The following is a 15,113-nucleotide window of genomic DNA, read 5'->3' on the forward strand; positions in this document are numbered from 1 at the left end:
ATAACCAAAACCATTATGTTGATTAAATACTTTCAAAATTAATAAAAATAGGAAAATATAAATAAATCTATCTAATAAAATTTTAATAATTTTTTTTTTTAATCACATTTTACATCATTTTGTAAATTATTATCTCAGGTTCAAATAAATTAAACTAGTAGCTATTAAATTGATATTCTAAATAATATTTAATAATGAAATAATGAAAAATATTATGATAGAAAATGATAAAATAAATAATAATATATAAGTTCCTTTTAATTCTTAGTTCTCATATCTTGATATATACATTAATGAATAATAAAGTTATGTCTTTTATTTCTCAATTCTTTTATATACGTGATACTCTATACAAAATTAATTGTGCATAACGCTTCGATTACTTAATTACGTCATCATCGCAAAACGCCATCATTCCACTTTTCATTTAATTTCCCTTTATCCGTGTCATTTCCGTTTCTTCCAATTCATTTCACTTTTTAATTTCAATTTATCTCATTCTACTTCAATTTCCATCTATTTCTGAATATCTGAAGCGAAAACAGCAGATAACAATATTCCGCACGATACTCCATTACATTCGAAATATCGGAATTCTAAACAGAATATTGTTGACGAAAATTTACAACTAAAGTGCGAGGCTAATAGGTCAAAAAATCACAAATAGATGTAATAATTATCTAGACGCATTCTGAAAATGCCTATTCGAGCAAGGTGAGGGCACTCGTGACGAATGCGTGCAGACCGAGTGGTTTTCGCCAGCGAGCGGACTGCCGGAAAGAGGGAGAGTCCCATCAACAATTCACTCGAGACACTTCACTCGATTCGTCCGAGAGTGGGGACTTCACTATAAGAAGATAAATGACAGTACAACGAGTCAGTTTACGGGTGGACCACCGTACACGCACCGATATCAGTCACGAGACTTCCAAGTTTCTCTCTTTTCTGCGTTCGAGAGTTACTCAGCCGCGACGTATTGCGAATTCTTTCACAAGCAAGAGGAAAGACACCGAAGAGGTAGGTCCCGCAAATTTAAATTTTAGTCTCGTCGATCATGCCGCGCCCAGAAAGCTGACATCGGACACCATTTCCGCTCCGAGAAAATCTGACACTTGTTGCTGACCCCGGGTTTCCTTCTATCATCGCCGTCGTAGACGTAATACGTTGCAACGTAGAATAAAAATTCGCGAGACATCGCGAAAAATTTTGCCAGTAATTCTTTAAACAGTGTTTTAATACAATTTTCAGGACGAATTTTTCACGTGATGATTTTAAAGCCTTATTATTTCTTGAACTTGCATTTTGCGGTCATCATCGCCAAACAATTTTTACAATAAAACTATATGAGAAGCTCTGAAAGGCAGGCATTAAAATTTCGCGACAATAATTTTATAACGTCTGACAAGCTCCAAAAACGTTTAAATTAATATCTAATACGAAAATTTCGATTAAAACGTGTTAACCGGTAGAAACAAATTTTTGATTTTTGCTAATCGTAAAATGGAAATAAGTGCGCATCTACCTACTTTGCTTATGTAACTTTCACTGATTATCTATTTTTGACGTCCTATTTTTATTGCAACAATGAATGCCGGTAATTCCTGAGCGAATAAATTAGCAATTTCGAGTTATTGTCGAATAATACTTCAGCTCGATATTACATAACAAAACCGGAACTTTTAATTGCGATTAATTATGCTCTACAATCTCCGCATGTGGTATTCTTTTCCACATTCGTATCTGGTAAAAATGCGTAAACATTTTTATTTACAAATCAAAGTATGCAAATATTATTTTTGAAGTTCAAAATAATATTGAATGTCCTACAACTGGTATAAATTAAATGCAGGATTGTTTCTTGTAAAATTTAAAAATTTTATAACTTCTATTAAACAGAATCACCGGAATACTAATCAATTTTTAATGTAAATTATAAAAAAGGATTTATTAAGTCAAGTCTTTAAGATAATTTGAGATTTTTACAGGATTTTTAAAATTTTTTATTCCTAATTTATTAAGTGTTAAAATTTAGAAAATGAAAATGTAAAAACTATATTCTTAATAATTACTTAAAAATTAATTTACTTAAAACACTTTAAATTTCCATAAAAAATTGATATTTATTTTATTGGTATAATCTACGTTTATTTTCAAATGCAGAAATGTCATTCTTTTATTACGACCATACATGTTAAAGATCAACAGAAGCATTTAGTCTTATTAATTGAAATCTGGATCGTTTACATTTTGTTGAATGCAAATTTATTCTTAAACAACATTGATGTAAAGAAGCGCAATAAAGTAAAATTATTAGAGGTGAACTTCCGCGACTAACGATAAATAAATGAATAAATTCTTAAAAGATCAGATTAAATAATCATGTGTCAGAACATTTAGAGACACGATTTTCTATTTAATACCATATATTTTCGATAATCAATTACAAATGTTTAAAGATACCATCTGATTAATTATCGAGATTCGCTCGTGAATAGCTCCAACTACGCGATATATTCAACCTAATTTTAAACAACCCGTAATTGTTTACTATTATATCGATTTAAATGTGATAAGAATCAAAGAATATTTTTGCGATGCTCGTAAATTGTTACAACTCTGTTACAAGTGCAGTATTTGCCGATCGATTACGATCATTTCCGCCAACCACCTCCTCAGTTTAAAACCTGACGTTTGCGTATAAAAACTCTAGAAAATGTAGTCATTACATAGCAATTATCTAAAAATAGCAATTTAATACTGCGATTTATACCGCGCGGAAATGTTCCATCAGAATATCGCTGCTAAATTACGCACGCAAGATCGGCGATTCCTCTCTGTTCAAATAAATAAGGCGTTCAAGGGCTCCGTTTGTTCAAGGATAACATGTCGATCAACTTCAGGAGCGTTCTCATAAGCGATCCCGTGGATGAGTCTTGTGGAGCGCTGCTCACCGAACACGGTATTCCAGTTACGACGAAATACAAGCTGCCGAAGGATGAGCTGATCAAGGAGCTACAAGTAGGTAGATTTTAATGCTAATGTTGTAAAACTGCGTGAGATAGAGAGCAATTTCCGTGCTTTACTGAGCCAAAGCGAATCGCGATGGGAATTCATCTTGCAAAGTTATAAATTCCGCTCGATATCCGACGTCGGAGACTAAAAACGGAGAGTTTCGTCTCTCGTGGAAAAAGAGAACGTAATTTAAAGTCGGAAACTTGAAAAGAAATTTACTTAAGAGACTATTTCGATCTCTCCTCCCGTTCTCTAAAAATTCCATAATGCAGTTCTATATATATAAATTCTTAAAGACACTGTTCTAAATTTTAATCGAGGCAGCATTGATCATTTTCAATTAAAGATATCGGTCTTCTCATAACTTTCTTTAAGTGTATCTCTGAGCTTATAGAACTAAGTTTAAGTCTGATTTATTTCAAGATAAAATGATAAAGCAGTAAATATTAAGCAATGGAATCAGAATACAATGAAGTATAATCGCTATAAGCATCCATTGTATTTTTCATCTCATCAAATATCGACTCATAAAGTGTACATTGTGAATAAAATCATAACAACAATGTCTACGTTGTGAATAAAATCATAACAACAGCGATTTAATCTCCAAAAGATCGCGCAATTTATTTTTCTTCGAGTGTAGGAGTTATTGGTTATTTTGAAATCAAGGTTGTTACCAATATACGATCCATCGAGTGAAAAATATCACGTGTCAGATGAGAAGGCATCATCGATAACATTAGATTACACTAGAATTCATGCGGAAGATAAACATAGTTATGATAATAGAACTTCCCGCTCGATAAATCGTGTGGGAAAAACGCAGTTTTTCCTAAGAAAATTCTAAGAGAATTTTAAGAAGGAATCCCCGATAGTAACAGAAATATTTTGCAGCAAATTTGTATGTATTTAGTTACGAAACTAAATTTCTCGATAATTTCTTCAAACTATTGCTCATTAAACCAACAGACAATGTTTTGTAAAAGTTTTTTAACGTTTTATAAATGTTTCTCAAATAAATATTTATTTGAATATTTATTTAAAAAATATTATCTGTTGGTTGAATGTCCGAATATTAAAAATTGTGATTTGACACAAATATAACGGTACTGATATTTGTATTTGGCTAACCAATTGTAAAACTACCAATGCCATAATGCGAACCATAACTTTTAACAAGTTTTTCGGAAAACAGTTTGAAAAAATCCTTAATATAATAGAGCACAGTGAGAAGCAAGAATTCTAATACATTTAACCAGAAATTTCTGATTTGTCCATCCATTTTCAATCAGAATTCCAATTAATCCAATCTGACATTTTTCTCAGTGCATAGTTCGGACAATTAGTTTCCTGACTATATACATGTATTCGAGTTAGATAAATTTTTCCTTTTCTTTATTATTAAATAACAGACATGCAAATATATATATTTAAACAATGAAAAAAAGGAGTAAATAGCCACAAGTATCAGGATCTACATAGCGAAAGTCATTTATTTAAATTTATTTCGTTAAAAAAATAAACGAAATAAATTTAAATATATATATAAATGACTTTCGCTACATAGATCCTGCGTGTGGCTATTTACTCCTTTTTGATTATTTATATCTATAAAGCCACGTTAGAATTATTAAATATATATGTATTTCTACAAAGAAGCAAATGCAAAAAAATATTTGTGTCTAAAAATCAAAATGTGTTTCATCATAGATAGATAGACTATTCGTTTTCATTCAAAGGTTAAGCCAATTCTACCAATCAAGTGCTATTTGCAAATATTTTTTTCATTTTTTTAAGCATACTCGATTCTCGATAAGCCAATTAAACTTACATAAAAGGATGGAGTTCTGTTTCTTCAACAAATTAATATGGTCATCACATGCTTCTCTGTGCAAACAAAAAATAAATAAAATTAACGAAATCGCTTTCTTTTAAACTATATGCATAAATAAAAGAATATTAATAATTATATTTAGTATCTATTATTATTTTGGTTATTTATAAGAGTAAATCCAATTACTTGGTTTTTGCAAAATCATTCTTTCCGTGTATTCGCAATCCATCTTAAGGCAGGACAGTCTCGATCTAATGCAACCGTTTTGTATAATAAGCATAGTATGCAAATGCAAGCATGTGGGACGTATCTTGATCTCTTTTTCTCTGCCCTCCGTATTTTTTCGTCTCGTTAGTTTCTTTCGATCCCCGTTTGTTTTTTCTCCTATTAATTACTCGTGTTCGAGTCGGCGATCCGGTTATATCCAGTTGACTCGGCTGGTGTGCATACCGGTTAGCTGCGACGGGTCGTTGTACCACCGGTTTGCTCTGCATGTGCTGCATACATGGGCGCACACATAGGCGCCTATACTTACAAGGAGATTAACTCTGTCCCTTCGCCATTCGTATTTCTCAATAGATCTATCAAGTATCCTCGCGTTCCTTCTACGCTCAATTTCTTCTTTCTACCTGCCGTTTCCCGTTTCATTTTACAGAAAATCCAAGTGTAACTGTAAAATAAAAAGCATCTCAAGCTGCACCTGTGTTGCGGAATACATTCAGTGTAACGTAAGCTAGAAGATAAAAAGAAATTACTCAGCTAAGATCCCATATAGCCGACAATTCGAGTCGGACTAAAATTGGAGATTTTATAAAATCTCTCTCAAAATAGGTATACATGTGGATGAGAAAAGAAAATTTGAAATAAAGAACGAATAGATTAGAACAACGGGAAAAGAAAAATTTCTAAATGCAGTTCTATTTATAACAGTCGAAGAGAGAAGATGAAAATTCTGTATGAAAAAGTGAATCAATTGGAAAGAAAATTATACATATAGAAGAGATTTATTTGTGAAGCTGTGAATTTTTAATTGTCAAAATTAGAGAATAACATTATCAAAATTTTTGCTGTCATTATCATTTCTTTTGTATTTGTTTGAATGTTTTCTCTCAAAAAACAAGAATTAAAGGAAGTTCTTCTCATTTATAAACTAATGTAAAAAATATGTCTCTCTTTGTGTCGCAAATATTAATTGGTGCAGAAAATATCTTTTAAACATGTTCAACGTATATTACATAATGTCGTTTTCATACTTTGTTTTCGTATATTGCAGTGAGAGATCGTTCGATATAAAATTATAAATGTGCACCGATTTCATGAAAATAATGTCGATAGACGCCCATGCGACCACGTGTTATCCTTATCTCCATTTTTACGTGGATAATTATTACTAAAGTCTGAGTTGATTAGGCATGGATTACAGTTCCACTTTGCGCAAGTTCAGTAACCAGTTTGCACAAGTTCCACAAATAGTAGTCTCCATAAGCAATGAGCTGAATCATATTTCCTAATCATAGAGCCACAGATATAATTCACGTCTATGCATCTCTTTTCACTTATCGCGTTTGATATAAAAATAAAAAATACAAATTCAGAACATACTTTTTAAAGAAAACCAGACAAATCCGGGACAAATTGATAAGATCTAATTTTACTTTCATGACATATTGAAAAGCATGAATAAATTTGGTCGACTTGAAACTCGTATGGGACCTTTAATATTATAGATTCTTGATATTTATATAAATGCTTTCTGTATTAAAAAATATGCAAAGCGATTTTTTATTGCTACGTGGAAGCTTGCTGCATCTTTGTCGACTTGAAATTCGTATACAATCTAATAATAGAAGTTCTTGCTACTTATATGAATATTCTTTATTAAAAAATATGCGAAATAATTTTTTATTGCAAGTGGGAATTTGCTGCATTTTTGCCATTAATATCTTTAAATGATCGTTGGTAATTTTAACTCGGATTAAATGACTTAAATAAATTCCAAAATTTGTTTTCGCGTTTGAAAAAATCACATAACAAAAGTAAATATACACACGTTTCAAAACTGCAATAATCCCGAATTTATCGCTTCTTGCTTTTCCAATATAGATTCATTAAACCAAACTACGATTTACACTAAATAAAATTTGAACTCATATTTTTCAATTTTTCTTGAACAGAAGATGAAAATGTATATTCTCTTTTTGTTCAAGAATCATGATGCTCTTATCGTCCGATCCGAGACCAAAGTTACGGCGGATATTTTTGCTGCTTGCCCAAATCTCCGCGTGGTTGGACGAGCTGGTACCGGCGTCGACAACATTGATCTTCAAGCTGCCACACGTAAAGGAGCGATCGTATTAAAGTACGTGTACGATCTCATACTTATGTCTATAAAAATTTTTTTCCGTAATGAAATTAGGTAATAGAATAGATTTCTTATTACGAGGCAATTTGATTTAACAATCTTCTCAAGAGTATATCAATCTTAAGCGTAAAACTTCCATTTGCTGAATAAAAAACGATAAAAATCGATGTGAGAAGAGCTGTGCGGTTTAAAACTCTGCCTCTTAATCGAAGCTACTTTTTTCTCGCTTGAAAGACTTTCAGAACAGTTTTCCAATAATTTATGATATAACAGGTTTGCTGGTACAGGTTTGCTCATCAAACAGTAAAATAGAATTTCTTTTATTGGATCAGTTAATTAACAAGTTAATTTACAAGAATTATTTAATTAAATGAATCTTGAATTATATTTTTATCTCTGTAATTGAGATCAAATTTAGTAGCACGAAAAATAAGAGATTAAAATAAATTAAAATTAAAATATCACAGTTCTTTCATGATGAAACTTAAAGATGACAATTACAATTAATATATCACAGTGAGAAAAATGGTCTGGTTGAATTAAATAGTAATTCTGGTGGAAAATGGACGAATCAGCATTTTCTGATTAAGTCTACAAAAATTCTAGTCTAAAGATAACTAGAATTCTGATTGTTATAATTATTCTGATAAAAATAAGAATTCTAATATATATATAGATTTTACCAGAAATATTGTATCAATCAGAATTCCGGTTATCTCAACTAAAATTCTAATAAATTTAATCAAAAAATTCTGATTCGTCCATTTTCAACCAGAAATTTTTTTCAGTGCACGTAATTTCATTCTTTTTAATAATTGCAGTACTCCAGGAGGCAATAGTATTAGCGCTTGCGAGTTAACATGTGCCCTGATTTCCGCGCTCGCGCGCAACGTCGCGCAAGCTGCACAATCGCTGAAGGAAGGTAGATGGGATAGGAAATTGTATTCTGGGTATGAACTGTCCGGCAAGACCCTCGCTATCCTCGGGACGGGCCGCATAGGTCGCGAGGTGGCTCACAGAATGCAGAGCTTCGGCATGAATATCGTTGCCTACGATCCGTTTTTGACGGACGAAATCGCCGCCCAGCTCGGCATCAGAAACCTCAGCACGGAGGAGATATGGCCCATCGCCGACTATATCACCGTACACACGCCACTCATGCCTGAAACCAGAAGTACGAATCGTTCTATCTGAATCTATTAATTTGATGCAGAAAATTGTCGAAACGAAAAAAAAAGTTACACGAAGTTGCGAATTTTTTACCCGAATAGAATCGATGGATTCAAAATACTTTTTCTACCTGAAAAGAAGTTCTTCAACTTCTTAAAATATTCAGTAACTTTATTTCGAAGAAAATTTAATCGTAAAAGAACAACGTAATGTTTTTCACGTCAATTTATTATTAGAAAAGTTATTAAAAATTATTACCAATTTTGGTAGAGAAAATATTTTTATATTATATTTACGTAAATTTTCAAATTAATAATAACTGATAAAGTAATTTTAATTCATAATAATTTTATAACTGCAATTGTAACTTAATATATATAGTAACTTTAGTTAATACTTACTTTTATACAGCTATATACTCATACATATACTTATACATACGTATAAATTATAAAGTTATTATTAATTAAAGACTGTAAAAAGTTTGTCGACTGAAATCTATACTCGTTATATAAAAATCTTAATAATTCTTTATTTTGAAAAGAATTATGTGTGTTAAAAATAATCGTGTAGAATCATACTTTATATCTATAAAATAGTATAAAAGAATGCATATATGCTTAATCGTGCATGTTTGCAGATTTGATCAATGCAACAACGTTGGCAAAATGCAAGAAAGGAGTGTGTATCGTTAATGTTGCACGTGGTGGCATTGTTGATGAAGAGGCTCTTTTGAATTCATTAAAATCCGGTCATTGTGGCGGAGCGGCTTTGGACGTATTCGTAGAGGAGCCGCCGAAGAATGCAATCACTTTAGAGCTCATTAAACATCCAAAAGTTGTTCCGACACCTCATCTCGGTATGTACATATATAATACTTTATTTAATTTACAAATGTCGCAAATATTATTAAATTAAAACGATAACTTTTTCAGTTATATTATTTCGTCGTTAATTTCATGTTCCTTTATATTTCATTAGCCTCTTTAAATATTATAGTAATATAACTTAACATGTTGTTCATTTACTATACAGCGACATGATTCGAAAATTGGGTTTTTAGTTGCATGTAGAAATGAGACAGCTAAAAGCATAATTAACTCAGACGACGCATTGTCTAGGAGACATTTTGTGATCCTTTTTAGATACCTCTTAGACGTACATGTCCCAAAAGACATCATTATGATGTATAACAATAGATGATATATGATAATTGATACTTTTATTTCTGCAGGTAAAAACAATATTTTCTTTTTCTTTTTTAAACTAATGATTGCAATCATTAGTTATTACATCAAAATTGCATTCCAAAATTAAAATACAAAATTTTAACGGTTTAAATTTGAACTTATGTTCTGGAAAACTGTTTTTTTTTAGCTGTGTCATTAATTGTAAGTACTGATTGTAGCAAATGAGCGATATTCTCTTCCATATCTTTCTTTAATTTTGAACGTCTCATTATAGAAACAATGGAATTAACGGTTTATTCGATTATAGGTGCCAGCACGGAAGAAGCCCAGCAACGAGTAGCAGTGGAAATTGCGCAACAATTCTTGGCTTTATCTGGCAAATCAACGGAATACGCCGTCACCGGTATCGTAAACGCTCCGGTCTTATCTGCCGCTATGACGGCCGAGAACGAACCATGGATCGAATTATCGAAGAAATTAGGTCAATTAGCCGGTCGCTTCCTCAAGGGCAAGCTAAATACAATAATTCACAGCCGCACTGTAGGAAAGGGCATGCAGGATAAAAAGTTCATACACACAGCTGTACTGGTCGGAATATTAACCGGCCAAACTAAGAATGGTTTAAATTTAGTTAACGCGCCCACTCTGGCGGAAGATATTGGCGTAGAATTGCAAGAAGGTCACGTCGACGGTGACCACAAAGCGGTCATCGTGAAAGTTGGAGAACATGTCATCAAAGGTAATATTATAATTTAATATCGTGAAGAAATTAGATTTTAATTCAAGGAATCTGTGAAGTTAACACTTCACTTTCAGAAGGCAATTAATAAAAATCACAATTAAGACCGAAAACAAAATTTTAAACCGTAGAAACTGAAAATATTTCCACTCGACAACTGAGACATATATTGCTAAAATTTTTTTTATTTTTGTTATTACCATTTAAAAATTTCAAATTTCTAATTAAATTTCTTGAAGAGCTATCTAGAATTCCAGTGGAATTTTTCAAAGTTCTTAGATTAAAATTTTTAACAGTTTTTTATTGCGCATTATGTTTTACATACTAATATCTATGTTATCAAGTAGAACGAAGTATGTACATATGTTCTGAATCATCTTCAATTGAACATTACATTACAGTGATGTCATTGTGTAATTACAGGAACCGTGCGTGACAATCAATCGCTTTTGCTCGCTTTGGACGACGCAGTTTTCAGTAATGGCATTGTGCTCAGGGACTACATTTGTTTATATCGGGCGAATCGAGTACAGGATCTTGCCAATATTGTGAACATTTTCTCGTCGAAAAGCATCAACATTCACAATTTGAATGCCAATGGCAGCTGGGTCATCATTCACACCGATCAGCAGGTCTCAATTCAAGTGGATGAAATTGAGAGCTTTTGAGCGTACTTGCGTGCTTCCAAGAGAGGCATACTGACAATGAATGATCCTTGAGAAGAGACGGGAATGCAAAGCCCGAATTTTGAAGAATCCAGTATTGTTCAATTGCTAAAAAAATGCGAAAAGCTCTTGTGGCGGAGCTTACTCTAGAAATACGTATCTTTTTAATTATGTAAACTCATTTATATAATACATCATTATTTATTATCTGATTATGAAAGTAGATGAATAAGAAAAGCTAGACAAATCAACATTTCTAATACATACAAGTAGTTTTCTTTTAGGATAGAAATTATATGTAGAAAAAAAGTATAGATATAATATGCTCTAGTTTCATTATAAATAGCGTATATATATATTAATCGTTAGCAAATAAGTCGTATTTTTTACATACGTATGCACATAGAAATGTAAAAAAAAGTATGTAAAATGTGTCTATAGAGGTATTTATATTTTTATATTATTAGAGACTTTGTTAATAAAACATCACATTTTATCAAATCACTGTTTCTGTGTCGTTACTGACTATACAAGGGTCTAAGCGCTTATATACAAACGAACAGTTGCTTGTATAAGAGATAAGAACTTTACTCTAATTGTAGAGAAAGTTGATCTTGAATAGCTTTACTAAGTTAGTAAAAATTCTATAAAAAATATATTCATGGAGAAAAATTGCTCATAGAGGAAAATAGCATATTCCTAGAGATGTCAGATTTTAACGTTTAGGCCCTTGCAGTCAAAATATGATCCTACAAATATACATCATTAATATTACCTTAAATGATTCGCGATCGCTTTTACCGTTATTTTTCCAATATTGATTTTACTTTGAAACAAGAACATTCAATGTTCGGAGAGACCAACGAGTTCTTTGGTGTATAATTCGATCTTCAGATGTTAATTATACAGCTTGCAACAATTGTACACAAATAGATGACGCATCAAATTAAATTGAAATGTTTATCTCATAAAAAAATAACATTGGCATGTGACATTGCATAATGAAATATCACATCTTTCAATATATATATATATATACTGTGCTCATGATAAACAAATATCGAAAGCAACAAAAATACCGAAGTTGAATGTAAAATATAAATAATCTGAATGCAAACAATTTATCAAAGTAACTTACACTTCGGATATTCTTAACTATTATGAACTTTGTTAGAGGTAAATATACAAAGTCTTAAAGTAATACAAACAGAAATAGGGGCGGAAAAAATATTTGGAATACAAATCGACTATTTATAATATACTAAATTGCGATAAAATTTGGGCGCTTAATAAATATGAAATCGGATCAGTTTAACAAAAATGTATTATATTCTCTCGTAACTGTCCGCTCGACAACAATTGAAGGTAAAGACGACGCCGTCCTGCAAAAAGGCGGAACTATGTATAATACTCTTGATCAAGTACAGCTATAATCATCTTACTAGAAGCATCGCGGCCACTTACTCTGACTAGCGAAGGAAGTTTGCACCAGAAATCATGATTAGGCACCATCTCCCAGCCTGTAGCTCCCCTCAATGCTTTCAGCACTATGATACCACCAATGAAATATACACCAACGCTGACAAAGAACAAGATAACTAAAAGGGAACCCGTAGATAATCCTATTTCTCGTTGTAATGAACATCCGTATTTCGAAATCAGCTTAAAATACTGCAAATATTATTAATAATTAATTTATTTATATATATCATCATAATAATAGGTAATATTATTGCTATTTTCATACTTACGTATGTTTTAACGTTAGTCGGATCAGAATCAAGTATAAAATTCGTTTTTTCATCCGTAAAGCATAAAATGTTTATTATCATCTTAATGTTATTATGGTGTATTTCAAAAATTGGAAATTTGCCTGTATCCGATAATTTCATTTTTGTTTCTTCTATTGTCCCAGTAATTAATACCGTTTTATTGACACTATCTTGCAGTAAACATAGCTACAAAAACATAATATTTATCTGAGAGATATCATAGAAACATCAATACATAATGCAAATAATGGAACAATGCATTTTTTAAATTGATTAAAACTGCTTTAAATCTTACTGATACATTTCCCGTAGAACAATTTACATTATTCTCTATCGTCATATTTACATTTGCGCATGGATGAAAGTAGACTATATAATTAAACTTTTTATCTGAGAATGACCTGAAAATCAATTAATATTCTATATAATGCACTGTTTTATAAATATTCGATATACTTTAAATGAATATTGAAAATATTTAGGTATACAATAAATACAAGTGTTTAAATTCTTATAGCGTTTTCCTCTGAGAAAATTAGTGCAACACAGATACACACTGAGTGCAATCGAATACAAATCAATTTATATATTTTTAGTGTTAATAAATAATTTAACTACATATTCTTTTAATTACATATTTTTTTGTTGTCACGAAAACCTCATAACGTTCAAAAGATTAAATTATTAGCACTAAAAATAAGTAAACTGATTTGTACTTAATTGTAATGTTGCACTAGTTTTTCCAGTGGAAAACGCTATTAAACAACAAAGATACAAAAATATTGAATATGTTGTACCTGTAAAAATAAAGAAGAAATTAAATAAATGCTAAAATTCTAAAATAATGACACACAAGACTAACAGGATTAAAACATTTTGCTTATTTAATCAATTACTCGAAAGTTTTTTCCATGCAAAAGGATAAATAATTCGTACTAATATTTTTTTCTCTTTTTATAGGAAATTAGATAATGGACATATCGTAAGACGCAAAAACAAAGAGAAGCCGGAGGACGAACGGAGGTTAATAGTTCATCTACCAACTTTGCGTTAGCTAAGGCGGTCAAATTGTAATAATAACCGTCCGGCAACGAGCAAGTGCAAGGTGCCTCCTGCACGCATTCTGATGACGTCGTGTCGCAGAAGAATATCAAAAATAACGAGAGCACGATAAACGTCGCATTACTACGCCACATTTTTCCCAACTTTGTTTTCGTTGACATTCGCACTCTTGACAAGTCATACGGCAATTACGATACATTCCCGAAAAGTAGATGTCGTTCGTACCATATGATATCGATGCAGATGTCGATAATTTGTAATTACCAATAGTCGGATAAGTCACTAGTCTTTTTATCGACCGTAGGTTAACGTTTTATCTTAACAAAATTATCGACGTTATCAAAGATCGAAAAAATCATTTAAAATTTAATTCTCAAGAATCAACAAAAAGAAAAAGATGACACCAATTAAATCTCCAAGAGTTGTTAAAATTTAAGTTTAAAAACTTATTCTGCAAAACTCCAAACGCTTGAAAATAAAAAAAAGAATATAAGAAAGTATATAAAAACACACATAAAAAATCCCGTGCATTACGATTTCAGAAATTTTATTCAATGTAAATTTTCTTTAGTATCTCTATACAATTATGATGAGCAACACTATGGGTCAGTATTACAGTCTATTCTTACTTTAAGATCATCTTATCTTAAGATGCCGTAGATATTACATAGCTCTGTGATTAATTTATGATATCTTAAAACTGTGTTTATATAAGACGATAAACCGACTATACTGGCTTTATACGTATATTATTGATACAATGGCTGCGTTCAGCAGACTCAACAGTTTTGCAACCGTTTTATGATTGTCTGCTGAGATAGGATCATTCTTCTAGATCTAAAAGTATGATCCAATTAGCGCGAAGGAAACTTCCAACAGTTGCAAAACAAACGTTCTGCTGAACGCAGCCAATATATGATTGTATCAACAAATATAAAAAACACTGAAACAATCTTTGATTAGTCAATTCATAAAGTGCTTTTTTCTAATTGGTGCAATAAAAATGAAAAGGAAAGGAAAAGACAATTGTTGATTGGTTTATACATTTAAATCCACTGAGAAACCAAAGCAAAGATCAATTATATTAAAGAATTTTACAACACTTGCAAAGCTGCTTTCTCTACGATCATTGGCTGCGTTCAGCAGACTCAACAGTTTTGCAACCGTTTTATGATTGTCTGCTGAGATAGGACCATTCTTCTAGATCTAAAAGTATGATCCAATTAGCGCGAAGGAAACTTCCAACAGTTGCAAAACAAACGTTCTGCTGAACGCAGCCAATGACCACATCCTGATATACGTATATA

General features: G+C 31.5%; 2 protein-coding genes across 3 annotated transcripts; one reads left to right on the forward strand and one right to left on the reverse strand.

The window, feature by feature from the left end:
• Positions 1-858: 858 nt before the first annotated feature.
• On the forward strand, positions 859-11,240 carry LOC108721607 (hydroxypyruvate reductase). The gene is made up of 7 exons (XM_018446250.1): positions 859-1,017; positions 2,878-3,018; positions 7,054-7,205; positions 8,030-8,382; positions 9,019-9,237; positions 9,876-10,307; positions 10,731-11,240. Exons 1-7 carry the CDS (start codon positions 862-864, stop codon positions 10,973-10,975), a joined length of 1,698 nt encoding a protein of 565 aa, XP_018301752.1. The 5' UTR covers positions 859-861; the 3' UTR covers positions 10,976-11,240.
• A 1,010-nt stretch (positions 11,241-12,250) lies between these two features.
• On the reverse strand, positions 12,251-14,018 carry LOC108721608 (uncharacterized). Of its 2 annotated transcripts, none has more exons than XM_018446251.1 (5): positions 13,789-14,018; positions 13,040-13,145; positions 12,724-12,930; positions 12,437-12,643; positions 12,251-12,354 (listed from the first exon to the last, which is right to left on the reverse strand). In XM_018446251.1, the coding sequence occupies exons 1-5, from the start codon at positions 13,965-13,967 to the stop codon at positions 12,298-12,300; spliced, it is 756 nt and encodes a 251-aa protein (XP_018301753.1). In that variant the 5' UTR covers positions 13,968-14,018; the 3' UTR covers positions 12,251-12,297. The 2 variants fall into 2 exon arrangements, with proteins under 2 accessions (XP_018301753.1, XP_018301754.1); XM_018446252.1 differs by having other exon boundaries at positions 13,826-13,955.
• Positions 14,019-15,113: the final 1,095 nt, after the last annotated feature.

This window comes from Mycetomoellerius zeteki, unplaced genomic scaffold (genome assembly GCF_001594055.1).
Source record: "Mycetomoellerius zeteki isolate Tzet28-1 unplaced genomic scaffold, Tzet1.0 scaffold174, whole genome shotgun sequence".
Lineage (NCBI taxonomy): Eukaryota > Metazoa > Arthropoda > Insecta > Hymenoptera > Formicidae > Mycetomoellerius > Mycetomoellerius zeteki.